The sequence below is a fragment of the Beta vulgaris genome, chromosome 4, assembly GCF_026745355.1.
Source record: "Beta vulgaris subsp. vulgaris cultivar EL10 chromosome 4, EL10.2, whole genome shotgun sequence".
Classification (NCBI taxonomy): domain Eukaryota; kingdom Viridiplantae; phylum Streptophyta; class Magnoliopsida; order Caryophyllales; family Amaranthaceae; genus Beta; species Beta vulgaris.
The window spans coordinates 17,834,496-17,852,783 of NC_079205.1; the positions used below are offsets into that span (position 1 = coordinate 17,834,496).

The 18,288-nt window shown below is 36.8% G+C and overlaps 1 protein-coding gene across 1 annotated transcript; it reads left to right on the forward strand.

The window, feature by feature from the left end:
• The first annotated feature begins 6,637 nt into the window (after positions 1 to 6,637).
• Positions 6,638 to 17,897, forward strand: LOC104891326 (uncharacterized). The gene is made up of 6 exons (XM_048641999.2): positions 6,638 to 7,068; positions 7,326 to 7,389; positions 7,529 to 7,597; positions 7,672 to 7,734; positions 7,820 to 7,971; positions 17,349 to 17,897. The coding sequence occupies exons 1-6, from the start codon at positions 6,638 to 6,640 to the stop codon at positions 17,641 to 17,643; spliced, it is 1,074 nt and encodes a 357-aa protein (XP_048497956.1). The 3' UTR covers positions 17,644 to 17,897.
• The last annotated feature ends 391 nt before the right edge of the window (positions 17,898 to 18,288 follow it).

The window sequence follows — 18,288 nt, forward strand, 5'->3', positions numbered from 1 at the left end:
GTAACTTGCCAGCCATTTAATAACTTCTACTCACCAACATAAGATAACATGACTAGTGGTGCCATTCTCGCTTTGATGTCCTAATATGGCAATAGCAAGATGCATTGACAGCACGATAACATGAACGTATAAAAGCTCTATTCTAGATTGTCATAGCAGATGGATATTCCAAGCAACGATGATGTACCATATGCACGAATACTAATAAATAATTCCTCCACACTTAATTAGTTGCAACACTTCTTTCTTTCTCAAGTTACAAATTAGTTACAAGCTGCAACCTTAATCTATTTGGTAATGGGTATTCATGGGGAAAGGAGTATTGAAGTTGTAGTGGAGGTTGCCACTTCGTCTCTCCTTTCATCACACCAGCTCTCCCCATTCATCTCTAATTGTGAAGGCTAAACACAACCCCTGCACAACCATCATATTCGAGGTTGAGCCATGATGTTTATGGAGGTTGCCACTTCGCATGCAGCAGGTCACACCTGCCCCCGCCACCTCTCATCCACTTCTCCACGGCCTAACACATCTCATGGGCTATTTTCACCACATAGGTACATGTTTTTTCTAGAACAAGGAGCTCATAATAAATTTATTTCGAGCTCCCCACACCCCAACCAGTGGACAATCAATAGCTCCCACTCCTCCGTAAGCTTGATAATGTACTTTTAAGCCATCAGTAATGTACTTTTAAGTCACTAGTGATGTACACTTAAGCTATAACTAGTTAGTGCAAAATTATGTATTACAATTCCTTTATTTTTTACTTGGGAAATTCCCACTAGTAACCCTATACTATGGAACTTTTGCAATGGTAAACCGTTTTTCTTTTGAGTTTCAAAAATAACCCTATACTTAGTAATATTATACAACACTGACATTAATGATGGTTAAACCGTTAATTCAACCGATAGTATTATCGGTTCACCTAACCTAGGTTAACCCCAACCACCACCCGGCCTACTAACATCCCACCCAACCACCATTGTCTTACCCCTACACATGAACCCCACTCCACCTGAACACTACCCACCAACATTGTCCCACCCCCTGATAAGGAGAAGAGAAAGTCATCGGAAGGAAGAGATTGACGGGAGTATAGTGTTTTTCAGTAGAAGAGTGGTGGTGGGTGGGGATTTAGTGGGTTAGGTAGTTGTTTGGGGTTAGCTTGAGTTAGGATAGTAAATAGGTTTAATGGTCCAAGTAACAATGTAACCATCATTAATGTCACGGTTGTATAATATTACTAAGTATAAGGTTATTTTTGAAACTCAAAAGAAAAACCGTTTACCATTGCAAATGTTCTATAGTACAAGGTTACCAGTGGGAATTTCCCTTGAATTAATTTGTTGTTGGTCATGATTTATTTAGTTGATTTGTTGATTCATGTTCTAGGTTAATTTAGTTTATAATTTCTAATTTTTAAGTTGGGAATTATAAATATGACTTGATTTATAATTGACTAGTTTGGTTTGTTAATGTAATTGATTAATGTTTATCAATTTAATTGACTACTTTGGTTTGATAATGTAATTTATCGAAAAAGGTTGGTCACATATCTCCCTCCATACAGACTCATCACTACTTGTGCAATTATTGCAATCCACCAAGGCAAAGGATATCACAGTTCACTGGACAATTTCCCACATCCGCAACCTGGCTACAAGTTTTGTTGTTGTCTATGTAATGAAGGTCAATAGGCATTATGTGGAATCCGGGCATAATCTTGCAAGATGGTGTCGGGTGAATCGAAGGCCATTTCTGTAAGTTGTTTTTATTATTGTAGATTGTATGTTTTCTCGATGTCAAAAAAAATTAGGAAATGTCAAGTGATTAATGTGTTGTGTGCTATGTGTTAAAGAATGATGTTGAAGTTAATATGAGGGCGACACATTTGTTGATGGAGGGTTTAGGGCATTGAATAAACCGGGAAAATTTGAGAAGCATGTTGGTGGAATTAAAAGTGTTCATAATCTTGCTTATGAAAAGTATGTGAATTTAATAGATGGAAAAATGAAATCAATTGTGAATGTTCTTGACAATACAAGTGAGATGACAAAAAGGAATATCATATTCGCTTGAAAGCATCTTTAAGTTGTTTGCGATTTCTTTTGCGCCAAGGATTGACATTTCGTGAGCATGATGAAAGTGTGGAGTCTTATAGTAGGGGTAATTTTTTTGAGCTTTTGAGGTGGTCAGGAGAAAAGGTTGAGGAAGTTAAAATATTAAAACATACATTAACAAATGCTCCTAAAAATTGTTAAATGACTTCTCCTCCGATTCAAAAGGACATTATTACTTGTTGTGCAAAAGAAACCACTAAATGCATAATATAAGAGCTTGGTGACGATTACTTTGCCATATTGGCCGATGAATGAAGTGACATGTCACAAAAAGAAGAACTTTCTCTTGTTTTGCGTTTTGTTCATCAAAATCATGGTAAGATTATGGAGAGATTTTTTGGCATCGTTCATGTTAATGATACTACCGCTTTGTCTCTCAAAGATGCCATTATGTTTTTACTTATGGAGCATTTATTGAGTCCATCTATGATAAGAGGACAATGTTATGATGGTGCTAGCAACATGAGAGGTGAAGTAAATGATTTAAGACTTTGATCATGAATGATACTTCGAGAGCATACTACATACATTGTTTTGCTCATCAACTCTGATTTACACTAGTTATCGTTGCTAAAAAGAATGATACTTGTGTTTGGTTATTTGAGATACCTGCAAACTTATTAAATGTGATTGAGGTTTCTTGTAAAAGAAGAGACATGCTTCGACTAAGCCAAACTCATCAAGTGGCTCAAGAATTATAGCTGAGGGAAATTAAAAGTGGAATGGGTTTGAATCAAGAACTTGGTTTGAAAAGGCGCGGAGATACGCGTTGGGGGTCTCATTTCAAGTGTCTTTTAAATACCATCGACTTGTTTTCTTCTATCATTGAGGTACTTGTGCATATTGGGAAAAATGGTCGTCGAAAGATAAGTATTGTTTTGGATTATTGGAGTCATTTGATTTTATGTTTACGGCTCATTTCATGTTGACTATATTCTAGTACACAAATGATTAAAAGAGCAAGATATTGTGAATGCCATGGGACTTGTTAATTCCATAAAAAATGTATTGGAAAAAATGAGGGAACAAGAATAGGGGACACTTTTACACAAGGTTACTTCATTTTCATCTAAGCATAAAGTTGAAGTTCCTAACACAGATGCTCTTTATGTTCCCTAAACATGATCAAGGCGTTTTGTTGAACAAACAATGGATCACATCATTTTCGGGTTGGAATATTTTGGAAGTGATTGATTTGCATCTTCAATAGATTGATAATCGATTTAATAAGAGGAACATAGAGCTACTTACTTGCATGGCTTACCTAAGTCCCAAAGGTAATTTATCATCTTTTAACAAAGAAAATATACTCAAACTTGCCTCTTTTTATTCTAAAGAATATTCTAGTCCTGATGTGATGGCTTTTGAACTTCAAGTTGATGTATTCATGAATAATATGCTAAATGATGAAAGATTTTATGGTTTACAATATCTTAATTCTATTTCCATGATGCTTGTTGAAACAAAGAGGCATGAGAATTTTCCTCTTGTATATTTGCTAATCAAGTTGATGTTGATTCTTCCCGTTGCTACGACAAGTGTTGAAAGGGAGTTTTCCGCAATGACACGTGTCAAAAGCAGGTTGCAAAATAGCATGGGCAATCAATTTATGAATGGTTGTTTGATAACTTTTATTAAGGATGTGCTCTTAAAAGTTTCCGATGAAAAAATCATTGTTCGCTTTCAAAATATGAAGACCTGAAGCATGAATTTGTAATTTTCATTTTTAGTTTATGATTTTTTTTTTCATTTCACTTGGATTGTAAGACTATAAGCATTTGGAATTTTTGATGTAAAACATTTATTATTAAATAATTTGTGTTGTAGTGTTCTTCTTCCGAATGCCTGGCGTTCGAATTTTGTCCCCCCCCCCCACTTTGAGAATCCTGGCTCCACCATTGTGCTACTGATGCAAACAAAATTTTCTCTTTCCACTAGTTTATTACTCCTTTTTCTATCATCATTATCTATTTAATGATAATACTAAGGCTATGTTCTAGACCAAAATTAATGGAAATTCAATTCAGTTCAAACAAATTCATTTCAGTTAGTTTCCTCTTACAATTTTAGTTCAATTCAGATAAATTAAATTCAGTTCAGTTCAGCCAAAAAGAACAAAACCATTGCACTCTAAAAACCCTCTCTAAAACCCTCTTAAGGCGCACGTTTAGGAGTGTTCACTATCGTGCACCTCTTGGTGCTATGGGGAGGAAGAAGACGGCTACTCCGGTGGGAGGTACGCCGGAGCCGGGATCATCTTCTGAGCCTAATTCTAGTGCAAGAGGAGATAATGGTGAAGGGTCTTTAGCGAAGGCCAATGAAACAGTAACTCAAGCTACTTTGGTTCAATCAGTAGAGAAGAATACTTCGGACCATGTAGAGGAACCTCAAAAGCGATGGCAAGGGTTTACTGGACATAATAGAATGTCTGAGGAAGGTATGTGTTTAAGTTTTGTGGCTCCTACCATTGTAGATCGTTCACTAACCGCAAAACTTGATAAATCTGAAGTAGAGAGAATGAATGCTAAGTGGGAAAATGCTATAGTCATGTATGTAATAGGACAAAGCCCGACCCTTACTGCCATGAACGCTTATGTAATTCACCATCACTATTCAAGCATGATGAAGGTTTTTTTGTGATTCAACTGAGTAATAGAGAAGAAAGGGATTCTATTATCTATTCTGGGCCTCACTTATTTTATTGCAAGCCTATGATAGTGAAGCAGTGGTTCCGATTTGGGTGAAATTACCAAACCTCCCTCTTAACTGCTGGAATGATAATTCATTAAGTAGAATAGGGAGTGTCCTTGGTGTTCCTATTTATGTTCACGAATGTACCACTAAAATGTTGAGGGTTTCTTATGCTAGAATTCTGGTAGAGATTGATGTTACAAAACCTGCTATTAAGGAAATTATGGTGGAAGATCCTAGTGGGAGGAAGTTTGCTCAGAGGGTGATGTATGATTGGTTTCCTGCTTTTTGTAACAAATGTCAGAAGATAGGGCACAACTGTGAGGCTAAAAGGCTTATTCAAAATAAGATTGTGCAAAAATTGGTGCCAAAGGTAGTTCAGACTAATCATGGTGTTTCTACCACTCTGGTAGAGTCAGCACCACAAGGTGATGCTCATGTGGTTAACTTTATATATTTAGATGGTGCACCTACCATTGAAGTAGATCTAAGCTCTGCTGGTGATCCTCCTTTGGTAGTAGAGCCTGTCTCAGATGTTACCCCTGTTAGCACACCTCAGCCAGCTGATGATGTAGAAGAGTCTCGGAAGTTAGTTACTAGAAAATCTAAAGGGAAGCAGGTGAATTTTCAAAGTGCTAGAATGGTCACTTATGGATGTCATGACTTAGGTAAGACTGGGGGTGCTAGGGGACCAAACCCTTTTCTCTCATAATGAACATGATGGGATGGAATGTTAGAGGTCTTAATGACCCTATCAAAATAAATGAGGTTAAAAACTTCTTACATAATCAAAATCTTGTGTGTTGTGCTTTGTTTGAAACAAGGGTGAGAAGGCCAAAGGACTGTGGCATTCAGAAGAAATTTGGTAGTCATTGGCAATGGATGAGCAACTATGACTATTCTCCAAGAGTGAGGATTTGGTTTGGATGGAAGCCAGGGGAGATAACAACAACTTTAATAGGGGATACAGAGCAATGTATGTCTTTTCAAGTCACAATGGTTAATAAAACATTCACTCTTGTGGCTGTCTATGGTTTACATACTATTAGAGATAGGAAGCAGTTATGGGTTAACCTGTTGCAAGTCAGAAATAGCAGGGTAGGGCCTATATTTATCATTGGTGATTTTAATGCCATTCTTAGAGCTTCAGATGGGTGCAATGGAGCTGAGGTTAGTGATGTTGAAACAATGGATTTTTCTCAATTTCTGCTAGATGCTATTCTTATAGAAGCTCCTAGTAGTGGGTTGTATTACTCTTGGAATAACAAAGGTGAGGAGGATAGTAGAATATGTAGTAGAATTGACAAAGCTTTTCTCAATGATGAAATGTTGCTTTTGTACCCTGACTTTATGGTAAACTATCAACCTGAGGGTATATCTGATCACACCCCCTTGGTTGTTAGATGCACTCAGCAGGGGGTCATGAGAGGGAGGCCTTTCAAGTTCCTGATATGGGATAATCTTAAGATTGTAAAGCAAGAGATCAAAGCCTTACACTCAAGGCAGTTCTCTCAAGCTCACATAAAAGTTGCTGAACTTAGATCTCAACTGGATCAAGTGCAACTGAATTCTACTATTTGTACCTCTACAGTAATCCAGAAGATGGAAAGAGACACCATTGAAAAGCTGAGATACAGGTCTCAGATTGAGGAAAGCATTCTGTGACACAAGTCCAGAATCAACTTGATTATTAAAGGAGATAGTAATACCAAGTTTTTCTTTACTGCTGTCAAGATCAGAAAGGCTCAAAATAATGTTAATATGTTGCGGACTGAGCAAGGGATTATTACTAATCCAGAGGAGATTCACAGGAGCTGGTGATGTTCTACAAGAATCTTCTTAGTCCTTGTGCAAATAGTTTAGAAACAATTGATCTCCCTGTTGTGAGAAGAGGTACTATGCTGAGTATAGAGGCTAGAAGGTGTTTAATCTCCCTAATAAGAGCAAGTGAAATTGATAGTGCTCTTGCAAATATTGATGATAACAAGGCCCCAGGTGTGGATGGATTTAATGCCTTGTTTTTCAAAAAAGTTTGGCATTTAATAAAAACTGATGTGTATCAAGGTGTTCAGGAATTTCTTCAGGGGGCAGAGTTATATAGGCCTATGAACATCACCCTTATCACACTTATACCAAAAGTGGATCAGGCTATGCAGGCTAAAGATTTTAGGCCTATAGCATGTTCCTCAATGCTTTACAAGATCATTGATGCCAAAGTTCTCACCAATAGGTTAGGGCAAGTGTATCAGAGGTTATTAATCCCTCTCAAGTATGGTTTATTCCTGGGAGATACATTGTAGATAATATTCTACTAGCAACAGAATTGCTTAGAGGGCATTCTAGATCTCATGTCTCTCCTAGATGTGTGATCAAATTTGATATTGAGAAGGCGTATGATTCTATGGAGTGGCCTTTTTTAGAAGCTATGAAATAACGGCTACTGACATTCTTCTGAGCTGACCTGACATTCCTCTACTTGTGCTGACATTTCTGAATATTCTTTGGTAGTGGCTCTATTCTCCCACTTGGACAGGTTTGCCCCTCCATTTCTTGCGTGCATACGTCAGTCAAGGTTTGGGGATTGAATTCATTACATGTTCCCATCATTTGTCTCCAGCAAATCTCGAATTAATTCATTGTATTCCTATAGGATATTGGCTCTGTTCATCTATTTTTCCATTCTTTGGTTTTAATGTGATTTATGCTGGCAGATTGACATCCGATGCCTGAGAAGTCTTAATGAGATTCCAGAATCAGCTGCAATATCTGTCCTTGATCAGGTGAGGTTTTGGTTGTATCTTCATCTCCTCTTCTCATTTCCTGTATGAAACCAACTATACTCTCCTGTATCCAGTTTCTGTTATCAGGAGCAGATGAGAATGACAAAGGAGCATTTCTTGCTGGATTGATTACCAAGGTATTCACCTCACCTTGGATGCAAATTATAAAATTGTAGTTTCCAAGAGATCCTTTAACATTCCATTGAGGATTCTCGCGTTCAGTACCAGGTTAGAAGTTTTGGGATAAGTCAAGTGCCTGAATATACATCAAGAGCAAATGAATCTATCAGTGTACGATCAGACTTGGTCAGGTTGCGGAGTCGAAGCCAGGTGCCAGCTTTGGACTCCTTTTCTTCTCACATGGCCACCTCAAGGTCAGTTGTATCCAGCCCTCCTCCTGCCGTACACATTTTTGTGTGCACAAACTAAGGGACTAATAGATAACACATTTATTTGCTAAGGAGTAGGACACGAGGGTAGTGTAAAATTGAAATTTTGAGGGGAATGAACTAAATGTTATATTTCTATTAACTTATTTTGTAGCTAGACCTTCACCATTTGTTGCACGTGGCTGAAAAACTTTGTTGATACTTACACTTAAATGAGTTGGATTTATTTCTAAATTGGCCATTTGGCATGCTTTATTGGTCCTATAATTGTGCTTTGTCCATGTATACTGAATAATTGTATAGATGACATATTTGTTGAGTGTTCAACATCCTATTTTCACATCTTTGTCACTCTCCTATTGGGAACACCAACTAATTTTGGGGCATACACAGTAAATATTATGTAATATATACTACGATTTTTTCACCATATATCCCTAGAGGTGTCAATCTGGGTCACTGGCTGGGTTTGGGTTGACCCAAGCTGGGTCGGAATGATTTGGGTCGGAATAATCTGGGTGACGGTGTGTCATGGGTCGGAACTGGGTGGGTCCGGTGAACTTGGGTCGGGTGAAACTGGGTGAGGGGATCTTGGAACTGGGTCGGAACTGGGTCGGGTGAGACTGGGTCGGCCGGTATCTGGGTTGTGTGAATTTGGGTCGGAATGGAATAAGGTGAAGTCGTCCAAATCGGCTTTCGAAACGACTTGGGTCGGAAGAAATCGGATTTTGAAATGACTTGGGTCGGAAGAAGTCGGGTTTCGGAATCACTTGGGTCGGAAGAAATCGGGTTTCGGAATGACTTGGGTCGGAAGAAATCGGCTTTCGGATTACTTGGGTCGGAATAAATCGATATCGGAATAAATCGGCTTCGGAATGACTTGGGTCAGAATAATTCGACATTCAGAATTACTTAGGTCGGAAGAAATCGGCTTTCGGGTTACTTGGGTCGGAAGAAATCGGCTTTCGGAATAACTTGGGTCGGAAGAAATTGATACCAGAATGAATTGGGTCAGAATAAATCGACCTTCAAAATTAATTGAGTATTCAAGAAATCGAGTATCGGAATGACTTGGGTCAGAATAAATCGGATATCGGAATGACTTGTGTCGGAATAAAACGGATCTCGATAGGACTTGGTTCTTGGAACAGCTGAAATATCAAACCGGCGGTGCCGCTGCGTATTGATTTGGGTCGAGATTGTTATAAACTTATAACATGTGATATTGTGATATTGTGGTATAGATTATACTTTATAGTGATATATTATAGTAATTACACTGATATTGTGAATAGTGATTGAGTCATTGTGAATTTTTTAATGATACATTGAATCGTTAATAGTTTGATACTTATATTACTAATTTGAAATGTTACTAAAGTAATACTTATAAGTTATACTTATATTATCAGGCCATTCACCATTGGGCATTGGCTATTGGCCTATTGCTTAAGTATCGCCTATCAGTTATTCACTTATTCTTATTCATGATTGCATAAGTATTCAAGTAACAAGTAACAACTAACAACTAACAACTAACAACCATGAGGATTAAGCATTTAAGTTGTTAAGGGCTTAAGGCATAAGTCCATACTCCATAGTCCATACTGATTATTGATTATAGACTTATAGTGTTAGAGTCAATAGACTATTAAACTTAAACATTTTGTTAGTTAGTGACTTACTCCCTCTCAAGTCTGAATTAGTCACTATATAGCAACAAAAAGAGTTAGACTTTCATCGTTCATGGAACAACTCAATAAGTAGTGAAGTAACAATGATCAACGTTAAATTACTTATCACTCAATCGAATATGTCAATATGTCATATGAAGATGATACATAATCATATTAGTAGAGGATGAACATGATCAAATTTCGTTAAGTTAAGGTTCACAATATTGGCATAAATTAATTAATGAAATGATCTTATATAACTTAATCATACGTATCGTTGTGGATCTTAATCAAAAGTCATACTAGGAATCCGTCTATTTCATTACTTAAATTCTCATACATTCATATGTCTCTAAGTTTAATTCATATTGAAACTCAAAACATCTGCTTAAATAGTATCCTACGTTTAATTCAAGATAATAACAGTACTCTACTTAAGTACTTATATTACTTATTAAGTTAGAAAATCGTAAGTTATAACAATTAACATGTCAAACTTATATTACTAATGCTAAAAGTAACTAAACTAAACTAGTACTTCACTTATATTATTGGGTAATACTTATATATTATTGACTAAGGTTGAACTCAATTAACATGTCAAAACTTGCATTAATACATATATTGATATATATTAAAGATTTAAACTTTAAGGTGATTAATCGTTAATGAATAATGATCAATCACTAATTTATCAAATTCGGATTATAGTTTTGACTTTGGAGGTTGGACATTCGATAATCGAGATAAAATACTTTTGCTCTTCACTTCTTTGTGAGCACAAACCACCTGACAATTAACAATTATAATCTATAAGTCCATACTCCATACTGATTAATTATTAGACTATTTATTAGAGCCATTAAGTGTTAAATTTAGATACGGTAATAAGGTTTAATCATAATCACTAATTAACAACCAGTTTAGATTAATTGAATCAAGTTCAGATAAGGACTAATAAGGTTTAATGAGGTCTAATAATATGTACATTAGTGAAAATAAGGTTTGACACACTCACAAATAATTTACGCTACACTGACAATAAGTGTTAAAATAAGTTCGCATAAGTTCAAATAAAACCTAATGACTTTAGATAAATCTTGACAAATTCAAATAAACAAAAATAAGTTAAAAAAAATGGTCCCTAATACGTATATTAATAAATACTTATATTAATAATTATAATACAAATACTAGTAGTAATAAATGAATTGATAATAATACAAATACCAAAAAAATTACTAGATGCTAAGTTGCTAACAATTTATACTTATTGCTTTTTCATAGTGATCATCATCCGTTGAGCTTTTACTTTGGTTAAGCACCAATATATAACCGTTAGATGGAATTCATCAACGGTGTCAAATGACAAATGAAGTTTTTCACGGATCAACATTGTTAACCGTCAGATTGAATTACATCCTTGATCCACCACTCTAGACTCTAGTTCATTGATAACCAAATAAATAAAAATCCCTCCAAAACCAAAACTCAAAAATTTCGCAGCACCGCGCTATTTCTCCTGCTTATATAAACCCACCTCCTCAAAGTCATTTTCCTACCATAATCAGAAGCAATTAGCAAACAATACTAAAAAAGTTTCAAAGTCAAAGGAGAGAGAAAATGTCATGAAGATGAAAAGGAGGAAAGGGGATTGGAAAGGGAGGAGCAAAGAGGCAGAGGAAGGTTCTCAGGGATAACATTCATTCACTAAGCACGCCATTCATTGACTGGCTCGATGAGGCGGTGTAAAGAGGAAGGGGCATATGTACCCTTTATGTTTCTGGTTTTCAAATTTTACTGTAACTGCAAATTGGAAGGTTGAAATGAGATGAATGTGTTGTTAATTTGTTTGGGCTTTGCTAATCTACAATTCTAGTTGTTTTTAGTCTTCAGATTTTTTAACCTCTTTGTAATATTTCAAATTTGATTTCAGATCTTGATGTTGAGAAATGTTGATAGTAATTATAATTGTTCAATCAGAGAAATGAGTGGGAACTTAAAATCTAGTGAAAGATAATTTTCTACACAATTGCTGCATTTGATAATGATATGTTGGAATTTGTGGCGATAGAACATATTCTACTGTGGACTTGGCTTATTTCTTCTCTCTTTCTTCATTAACAAAACTTCAATGGAGATCACTAATTTCTCGTCTAATGTGATCCTACTACTAAGGGTTTTTAGTTCTTGGACTAACATGCGAAATGGTAGTGATCTGTGAATGGTAGTTAAACTTGGTGCAGTAGTGAAGTATTTAGATGAGACTTTCCCAAAATTAAACATGATTGCATAAGCTATAAAGTATAATGTCATAAATCATATACAAATAATAAAATCATCAAGATAAATTTTATGTAAGAGTATATCATAAAGTAGGGTAAAATGTAAAATCAGTGAAATTGACATAGTTGAAAATTATCAAGAAATTAAGTTATATGTCATAAATTAAAGTACTAATAAAAAATTATCATGGCCAAAAATAGTTACGAAATATTTTATGTCCAAAAATTATATAAATCGACCAAAAAATAGTACACTCATAAACTCATTTACTCATTGCCGGATTGTATTGGGTTGGAATGGTGTTGGGTCGGGTTTACTTGGGTCAATGGTGTTGGTCGGGTTTACTTGGTCGGAATGGTGTTGGGTCGGGTTACTTGGGTCGAATGGTGTTGGGTCGGGTTTACTTGGGTTGGGTGGTAACTGGTTGGGTTGAATTGGGTTGGGTCATAACTGGGTGGGTCAGAACTGGGTTGGTGATAGCTGGGTTGGGTGATATCTGGTGGGTTTAACTGGGTCATTGGCGGGTGAAGTTGGGTGCGGATTATTTTGGGTCGGAAACAGGTTGGGTCTGGGTCGTTGTTCACGGGTGCAACTGGGTACGGGTCAAACTGGGTCGACCCAACAGGTTGGGTTCATCCACGGGTTAAACTGGGCACGGGTGAACGCTGGGTCGGAATGGGTCGGCTTTCCAACCGACCACTCTCGGCTCGGAACAGGTTGGGTCTGGGTCGCATGCGGGTTCACCCGTGGGTCGGCCCAGTTTTTGACACCCCTATATATCCCCGACAAATTTTTGTTGCACCATATACCATTTCAAGTTTCCAAATTCACCATATAGCCTCTACTTTTCAAAAGATACATCCACTTGCCCTTAATGACTAATGACGTTAACGTCCGTTAGTCATTAACCCCCTAACGTTAATTAACTAACGCAAACCCTAATAACCTCTAGCCTAATTAACCCTAAACCCTACCCTAATCCGCCCTCTAACCCTAATGAACGTCCGTTAGGTTTAGGTTAGTTAATTAGAGTTAGGGGGAATTAGGGGGTTAATGACTAATGGACGTCAACGCCGTTAGTCATTATGATATGATTACTAAATTATGAAGTCTAATAATCAAGTTATTTCCTCCAAGATTTCGAACCAACACTCAAAGAACTCAAACCAAGATATGAATTTAATCAAGAACACTCCTGAACCTTGATTAAAGACTCTTAAACACCCTTAAAATCACTCGTGAAATTAAGTTGTTTAACACTAAGAACTAATCACTCCTGAAAAGTTATTAATGGTTTTCAATTGCAAGCACATAAGCAAAACAATTAAAGAAGAAAGAAAATACTCTAAAAATCTGTAAGTTTATTGAAGAATTCGTCCCCTTATATAGGGTACAACCTAGGCTAATTCAACTAGGAAAACAAAACTTATCCTACTCCTACTTTACTTTGGACTCCTAATTAGACTCCTAAAGATAACATGTACAAGTCACATGTTTATCTTTTTAACAACTCTATCTTTTTAACTACTTAAACATAAATCCTAATTCTACTAGGATTCTATGTAGCAAGCTAGGAGTAATCCTAATCAGAGTAGGACTCCTCTTCACTTCCATCCACGCCATCCTCTAGCTTCCATGTTAGCACACAAGCTAAAACTTGGTTCTTGTTCTTGTTTTGAAACCCTAAAGTTTCCATGACCAAGTTAATAGGCTCATGATTAGCAAGTGCCTTTGCATCCATATCGTTCTCCCCCTCCACAAAAGAATTTGCCCTCAAATTCTCATCATCATAATAAGGAGATAGATCACCCACATTGAAAGTAGCACTTACACTTCCATACTCATCTGGTAAATCAATCTTGTAAGCACTATCTCCAATGACTCCAACAACCTCAAATGGTCCATCAACTCGAGGCATAAGCTTGTTTTTCCTTTTGCTAGGAAACCTTTCTTTCCTTAAGTGTATCCAAACAAGATCACCAACCTTGAACTTAGGTTGTTTGCGCCCCTTATTTGCCCTTGTCTTGTATTGGATGTTCATCTTTTCAATCCTTGCTTTCACTTGCTCACAAGTTTTGTTGAATGCTTCTAATCTCTTCTTTGCATCCATGTGTATCTCATGTTTAGGCATTGCAACAAAATCAATAGGAAGTAAAGGATTAATACCATACACTACCTCAAATGGTGAATGAGAAGTAGTAGAAGAATGTGCCCTATTATAAGCAAATTCTGCATGAGCAAGCTTGATATCCCAATCCTTTTAAGTCTTACTCACCAATCCCCTTAAAGGTGAAAGTCCTTGTGGTAACTCCTGCGGAAAAACATCTTTGAACTCATGCATCAAAGTTTCAAGTTGATTATTGTTAGGTACCTTGATACTTGTAGTCACTTGCCTCACCACCAAAGCATAAGCATAACCTTCTTCCTCTACTTCATGCTCGAATTCTTTTGCATTTAGGAAGTAACTTGGTGTCTTAGGTTGTTGTTTAGGCGCCACTTGAGTAGGGTTTAGAGGATGTAATCTAACCCTTTTTGAGCCAACCAATACAGAATAGACATTGGTGTCCCCTTCATGAATAACCTTCCTATCAAATTGCCATGGTCTTCCAAGTAGAAGATGGCATGCACTCATAGGTAAAACATCACACCATAGATCATCCTTTTAACTTCCAATTGAGAATGAAATAAGAGCTTGTTTCTTCACTCTCATTCCAGTGATATCATCTAACCAACTCAACTTGTAGGGTTTAGGGTGTGCCCTTGTGATTAGATTGAGTTTAGACACCACTTGATCTGCAATAACATTAGTGCAAGAACCACTATCTATTATGACATTACAAGTATACTCACCTACTTTGCATCTAGTATGGAAAAGATTCTCCCTTTGAGCCATATTAGGTGTGTGATCCACATGTAAGGTGCGCCTAATGACTCCAAGAAGTCTTGAATCATCTTTAGCAAAAGCATCCTCTTCTTCATCATTTTCCTCCATGCTTTGCTCCTCTTCAGGGATGAATTCATACCTCTCTTCCTCTTTTTGCAAGTCTAAGTATTGCCTCGTTGTGAGAGCTTTCTTTGTAGGACAATTACTTGCTATGTGTCCTCTCCCTTGACACTTAAAACACTTTCTCAATTCTTCAAATTTCTCCTTAGGTACGGCCACTTTAATTTTCTCCATGTTAGTGTCTTCCTTAGGTGAAAAACTAGGCTTAGGGTTTTCGGACCATTTAGTATAGGAAGTAGTAGCTTTACCTTTTGAGTTAGGATCGTACCTAGGTGTGTATGCTCCTTTAGGTCGTTCTTCCTTGTCATGTTCTTCAAACTTCATAGCTAGCTTGGTTACATCCTCAAAAGTATGGTAGGAAGAAACTTCAACTCTCTTAGCTATGCTTCATTCAACCTTTAATGTACCTTGTTGTTTTGTGCTTATCTTTCTCCACTATGTCACATATGAGACCTAGTTTTTCAAACTCCATAGTGTATTCATGTACACTTTGGCTACCTTGGCTCATTGATGTAAGCCTTATGAATTGCCTTTGTTCATAATCATCTGGCAAGAACTTGTCTTTAAGCTTCCCTTTCAACTTCTCCCAACTACATAGCTTAGGTTTGTTTTTCTTGGCTCTTTCTGCGTGCAAGCCTTCAACCCAAATCCCAGCATACTTGGTGAGTCTTATGGCAGCAACCTTGAATTTCTTTCGATCATCAAAGCCCCTATACTCACTTACCTTCTCTAGTTGGCGAATCCACTCTAATAGGTCCTCAGGTTTGCCCTCACCTGTGTAATCCTCAAGCTTCAACCCTTTATCATCTAGATATGAGGTCTTTGGTGGGCGTGATTCAGCTTCATCCCTTTCATCCTCCGAGTGTGCGCCTATGTATGACACACTATTAGGGTTTAGCCTCTTGTTGATGATGTCTGCCATAGCATCCACTTGTGCATCCTTCTTGTTGATGCTCACTGCCATAGATTCTAGGCGTGCATTCATCTCCTTCATAGCCTTAGCTAGGTCATGTAATTCGGACATAGCTAGGTTGTCTCCAAGCACCTCCTACAACTTCTTTGATGTTTTTATGGATCTTGGATCCTTTTCTTTCACCAATCACTAATAATATTGTAGTACTTTGATGAAACTTTATGAAAAATCAAGAATCTTGGAAAAAAGATTGGATCTTTAAGACTTTCTTGAAGATCTAATACTCCCCCTACTAGGAAAAAAAAATTCGAACCCTTCAATGGATGTGTAACCTTTGCTCTTGATACCACTTGATATGATTACTAAATTATGAAGTCTAATAATCAAGTTATTTCCTCCAAGATTTCGAACCAACACTCAAAGAACTCGAACCAAGATATGAATTTAATCAAGAACACTCCTGAACCTTGATTAAAGACTCTTAAACACCCTTAAAATCATTCCTGAAATTAAGTTGTTTAACACTAAGAACTAATCACTCCTGAAAAGTTATTAATGGTTTTCAACTGCAAGCACGTAAGCAAAACAATTAAAGAAGAAAGAAAATACTCTAAAAATCTGTAAGTTTATTGAAGAATTCGTCCCCCTTATATAGGGTACAACCTAGGCTAATTCAACTAGGAAAACATAAACTTATCCTACTCCTACTTTACTTTGGACTCCTAATTAGACTCCTAAAGATAACATGTACAAGTCACATGTTTATCTTTTTAACAACTCTATCTTTTTAACTACTTAAACATAAAACATAAAGATAAACATAACAATCCTAATTCTACTAAGATTCTATGTAGCAAGCTAGGAGTAATCCTAATCAGAGTAGGACTCCTCTTCACTTCCATCCACGCCATCCTCTAGCTTCCATGTTAGCACACAAGCTAAAACTTGGTTCTTGTTCTTGACCAAGTTAATAGGCTCATGATTAGCAAGTGCCTTTGCATCCATATCACATTAAGGGCAAGTGGGTGTATTTTTTGAAAAGTAGAGGGTATATGGTGAGTTTAGAAACTTGAAAAGGTATATGGTGCAAAAAAATAAATTTGTTAGGGTATATGGTGCTAAAACTGTATGTATACTAAATCTTGTGTTATATTGTAAATTCTGAGATTGACTAAGTGGGTGGATGAAATAAGGGAGTGAAACTAATATTCCCCTTGTATTGGTTCAGCCATTCAAACAAGAATGTTAATTATCTTGGAATATTAGCAAATTGCTTGTTCTGTTTTTTTTTTTGTTACTCTCAATTCTTGACTATCATGAATGAATTTTGACATGTTACTTGTGCTAATGATGTGTTTCCTCGAGTTTTGAGGACCTAAACCAATAGAATTTTAGGATGAAGTTAATAGTTCTTTCTATTGGCATCGCATCTTGAGTTGTAGACCCCTGACTTTTTATTTGTATGCTTTAATCATTTCTGTAGGTATGAGAGATATTCTCCTCGTTTGCCATATTTCGACTACTCACTATCACCTCGAGCTGGCATTACAAGAACATCGGAGGAAAGGAACTCTTCCCCAATGCACTTACCGGTTTCCTCATCAAGCTATGGGAAAATGGGAATGAAATCACCTGTTATACAGGGGGCATCTCACCAACCCACACGATCTCAAGTTAGATTTGATCCTTTTACAGGTGAACCTTACAAATTCGATCCCTTCATAGGTGAACCTATTCAACCCGAATCTCTTTCTCGGGGTAATCAAAGCTTTTATTGAAGCTAATGGAAGCTTTGGGGGCACAATTTTTTATCCTGATCATCTGGTAATTAGTGGAAGGGGGAATATCAACCTGAAGAAGTTGTACAATAGTAAGAAATGTAGGTTGTTCTTAGAGTAGTGAAGGTGTTATTTAATGATCAAATGGTTACTTAAAATTACATATAGGTTTTAAGTTGATTCAGAGCGTAATGAAAGAAAGATTTGGGGAAATGTACACAAGCCTTTATATGATTGATTATTCTTCTGGTTCAGCAATTTCTGATTTGCTGCCTGTCTCGCATTACAATTAGAAATATACTAAATGACGCAATGTTCAGTGGTGACTGGTGAGTGAACATTGCCCTGAGAAGTCTGATCTGCCTTTTGGAAGGTTATTTAAAAGACATATATGCCCTTATTTGTTAACTGTGGTTGATGTTTTTGCTAGAATTTTTAGAGGACAAAGACGTGAAAGTAAAAGAGACGTAAAGTAAATGACATCTACTGGGCACAACTTGTGGGAAATGAAATTGTGGGAAATGAAAGAGAGATGGAATGGAGAGATGGGAGAGCCAAAATTTTAGGGTTAACTGAAGAAGTCAGATGTATCTAGTTGGAATTCTGAAATTACTGTTCATTTGGGTCATCCAATTAGTCGTAGGT

Excerpts from the sequence above, each read along its gene's own strand:
- LOC104891326 (XM_048641999.2), top strand. The coding sequence starts at position 6,638 with ATGTTCTACAAGAATCTTCTTAGTCCTTGTGCAAATAGTTTAGAAACA. Across the intron at positions 7,069-7,325 it reads TTAGGGCAAGTGTATCAGAG|TGGCTCTATTCTCCCACTTG; the intron begins GTTATTAATCCC and ends ATTCTTTGGTAG. Across the intron at positions 7,972-17,348 it reads TCTCACATGGCCACCTCAAG|GTATGAGAGATATTCTCCTC; the intron begins GTCAGTTGTATC and ends TCATTTCTGTAG.